We start from the raw sequence: 4094 nt of genomic DNA on the forward strand, positions 1-4094 counted from the left end.
TATATTGACCCAATATAACCAAAAAAAGGATTTAAAATGAATACATATTAATTATTTCCAATACATACAAAGTAAAAAATAAAAATCTTGTCAAATTTATGAAATAGTTGAATTCCAGGTTGTGAAACCCTACAATTGAGATATAATTATCTCAATCACCTCCACCACTCAACCTCTATATAAACATAAACCTAGAAATGTATTTTTATCATCATATTCTCAGATTTAGCTTTCTCTTTTGTCTTATAACCCAATCTATATATTAACCTCAGATTTGTTACAAATCAAAAAAAAAAATAGGAGAGAGAGATTAAACAGACAACAAAAAGGGTTCTCTTTGGTTAAGTGCTTGCATGTCTTTTCCAATTGATCTCTAAATTTTTTTGCCTTTTTGTCAGTAATTTTTTTTTTGGTCACTTCTGTAACAACAATGGCGGAGTTAAATCCATAGAAGGAGGATTCTTTCAAAAACATATCCTCTTGGCTTCTTCAGCAAATCCCCAGGTAAAACCTTAAAATCCCAATTGAAACACTTCGAATTATAGAAAAAAAAAAAAAAAATCAGAAATCAAGAAAGACAAACATCTTCATTTTTAAAAAAAAAATCCAACCTTTAGGCTAAATCCATGTTTATGTTGTACCATTTCTTGAAATTAGCTTCAGAATGGTTAATTGATTGATCTGTTTGTATGTGTTTTGGCTGTAGGTTCAGTAACAGGAGGAGAAACCTTTCTTAATTAGAGTATGAAAGATGGGAAATTGAGTTTAAGGGTGTAAATGGCAGGATGTTCAGGTTCCTATTATAGTTCAGGTCCATACATTGATGTTAGGGTTGAGTATTTGAATGAATGTGAGGACAGGTTAAAGAAATTGTTTGCTCAAGCTCTTTTGTATTTTCTTGAGGAAGAGGCTAATGGAAAGCCTCTGCCTGTTACCCTAGGTAATGGTGAAAATGTTGATTTGTTTAAGCTGTTTGTGTTCGTCTGTGAGAGAGATGGGTTTGATTCTGTGTCTAGGAATGGGTTGTGGGACTTAGTGGCTGAGAAACTAGGCTTGGATAGTTCAGTGTATCCATCTTTGAGATTGGTTTACTCAAAGTATTTGATCCGGTTGGAGAAATGGGTGGTGGAGAATTCGAGGAAAGTGAAGTTGGATGATCCGGTTGTTAGAAAGATAGGTTCTTATGTGGGTTTGTTACATGAGCTAGGGTTTGGATTGAAGAGTTTGTTGGATAATGGAAAGTGTCAGAAACGTAACAGAGCTGTGGTATTAGGTTGTAAGGATATTGTAGAGTCCCACCATAGGAAGAAACTTAGACATGATAATAATAATGAAGGAGTAGGAACGTCTTGTCCTGTTGTTAGTGATGCGTCTGTTGTATGTCTTGAGGAGCAAGTAGATATACCGGAAATGCTCAAGTGGCTGACTTCAGTTGCAATATCTCCTCATGATCCTTCCATTGGAGTTATACCATACTCTTCTAAATGGAAGGAGTTTACTGGCAAGGAGTGTTACATCCAAGTCATTAAAGCCAAAAACGCTTTGCTTGTTCAGAGAGACAATGCTGCAATCAGATACAACTATTCTCCACTAATGGTACTTTCTTTACTTTTAACTCTTATCTTGCCTTTAAAAGTCAATGATTCAGTTAGTATGCTTTTGTTTTCTATATGTGAGATGGCTTTTAACTCAATTGATTGATAAAAACCTTTGCAGGGTAACCAAACTGTGCATCCGTCTATGTATGATGATGAACGACCGTCGTTAGGGAAGTTAAGATACAGCACAAGGAATCCGAAGGTATCAAAACACCATTCTACTAGTGGCAGAGAGGTTATTGCAGGAACATCTAGAGCCACAGGCTTACAAGTGCCAAAGCAACCCCAGTTCCCGAGAAGGAATGTTGGTGTAGGACCTCGTTACCAAGCCGTAGTGGACGAGTGGACAGAACCGTGTTTGGAGAGCGATACTAAATGGTTAGGAACCCGTTTGTGGCCGCCGTTAGAAAACAATGAAGCTGTAGATGGTTTGATTGGAAAAGGAAGGGAAAAGTCTTGCAGCTGTGACACCCTCATCTCTAACTCCGTGGAGTGCATTAGATTCCACATTGCCGAGAAGAGAGTGGAGCTAAAACGTGATCTCGGCAATGTCTTTTTCCATTGGAGATTCGATCGAATGGGAGAAGAAGTGTCTCTAAGATGGACAGAACGAGAAGAGGAGAAGTTTAAGGTGAAGATGATCTCGAGTCCTCAGTCTTTCTGGCAAAAAGCAGCAAAGTTTTTCCCTAAGAAGAAGAGAGAGGAACTCGTGCATTACTACTTTAATGTGTTCTTGATCAACCGCAGAAGATATCAGAACCGTGTGACTCCAAGGCAGATAGACAGTGATGACGATAGTGAATCTTTTGGTTCTGTTGGTCCCAGTTTTGGTCGTAGTGCTGTTACCTCACCTGGTTCAGATATTATGATCTGTTCTCAGAATAGTCAGTCTGAAGTCATTGACTGAAGAAGAAACAGAAGATTGTAACAAAAAGGAAAAAGAAAAAAAAATGGTTTTTATGTTTCCTATGAGCTTTTAACTCATAACCTTCTTCTGAAGATAGAAGTGTAGGAGTTTGTAGATTTTTTTTCCCTTTTTTTTTTTTCTTCTTTTTGTGACTTTATAAATTTATTAATAAAACTAGCAAAAGGTGTAACTTTTGGAATTAGATCGGTTCAAAGTTTTTATCAACAAGTTAATAATTTTTGGTACATTTCTTTAGTACTTATTAAGCTTTTTAGAATCTTCTTTATGCATTCCTAGTTCGGTAGTTCCTAAGAGTCACATACATCCGATGACCAAAGAAAATAGAGAGTCAAATACATTCTGGTTTAATTTTTATTTCATTTTCCAATACATTTTCTCCTTCATATTAAATTATTTGTTGCACGAAATTTTGTCTCTTTTTTTTCATTTTTCTTTTTCCGTAAAATGTCTTTTTCAGTAAAGAAAAAGAAAAACAAAAAGAGAGAGAAACTGAAGAAAAAGAATTTGGTACATTCTTTAAGTTTAAGAGCCAGACTCAGATTATTTAATTAAAACTGTATTAAAACACAAAGTATATGAAAAAACCCAAATCATTATTCCAAAAGTGTAATCAGTCAATTGAATTAACCCAAGTCATTAAATATGCATTAACCAACATAGAAACCATAAACATGAGAACCCCATAAATATGCATGTTTATCGTCAAATCCTAATCGAAGTGAATGTTATATGAAGTATATGGAGATGAAGAGGCTTTTCAAAGTTTTGGTCTTCTTGTTCGGTTACTTGACGTGTTAATGGCAATGGTACCGTATCGTGGTTGTGACGTTATTGGAGTAGATTTGGGAGATGGAATGGAAAAGAACGAGAAGGGAGTGAACAAGGAGTTTTTTTGGTCGGGTCGTAAGTTAGTTTCTGGTCCGAGTCGCAGTGCTTGCGGCCACTAATTGTCGAGTAAGTAAGTTTTTTACTAATGGATGTTGTATTAATCTTTAGTTTATGTCTCTGTCCTTCATAGACTTATGAATATGTCATGACTTTATTGATGTACTTAAAGGAATGACTGGCTTGCAAGTTACTAATGGATGTTGTATTAATCTCTAGTTTATGTCTCTATTTTGGTTTTTGAATATTTTTGGGGTTATATTTTTCGTTTGAATCTTTGAGAAACTCAGAAAATTGCCACATCATGCCTCTTATTATAAGAGAAAATTACGGGGTATTTATAAAACACTACGACAGAAGAGTTGTAAATTATGCAGATACAGAACAAATGTAAAAAATGACAATCCATTGTCCAAAAAGTTAGTGTTTCATCCATGAAAATAAGATGAAAAGATGATAATGCATTTTTTGATTGGACAAAGAGATGACAGTGTGTAAATGATAAATGACTCAATAAACAATATATTATTAGACGGCCTATTGAGTATATTAGCACATTATGTAACAGTATTGTTATTGTTATCTTTGTCATTTGTGTAATACTTAACAAGTTATATATATATATATATATATTATAATAGTTAACATTCAAAATTATTGTTATTTATTTTGTATATATGATA

The 4094-nt window shown here is 34.5% G+C and overlaps 1 protein-coding gene and 1 pseudogene across 1 annotated transcript; both read left to right on the plus strand.

Annotated features, from left to right (window-relative positions):
* On the plus strand, positions 208–2704 carry LOC104707440 (AT-rich interactive domain-containing protein 2-like). Its single transcript, XM_010423791.1, has 3 exons — positions 208–504; positions 707–1596; positions 1717–2704. The coding sequence occupies exons 2-3, from the start codon at positions 778–780 to the stop codon at positions 2503–2505; spliced, it is 1608 nt and encodes a 535-aa protein (XP_010422093.1). The 5' UTR covers positions 208–504; positions 707–777; the 3' UTR covers positions 2506–2704.
* On the plus strand, positions 3265–3473 carry LOC109126075 (annotated as a pseudogene).

The sequence above is a fragment of the Camelina sativa genome, chromosome 8 (assembly GCF_000633955.1).
Source record: "Camelina sativa cultivar DH55 chromosome 8, Cs, whole genome shotgun sequence".
Lineage (NCBI taxonomy): Eukaryota > Viridiplantae > Streptophyta > Magnoliopsida > Brassicales > Brassicaceae > Camelina > Camelina sativa.

Excerpts from the sequence above, each read along its gene's own strand:
- LOC104707440 (XM_010423791.1), top strand. The coding sequence starts at position 778 with ATGGCAGGATGTTCAGGTTCCTATTATAGTTCAGGTCCATACATTGAT. Across the intron at positions 1,597-1,716 it reads ACAACTATTCTCCACTAATG|GGTAACCAAACTGTGCATCC; the intron begins GTACTTTCTTTA and ends AAACCTTTGCAG.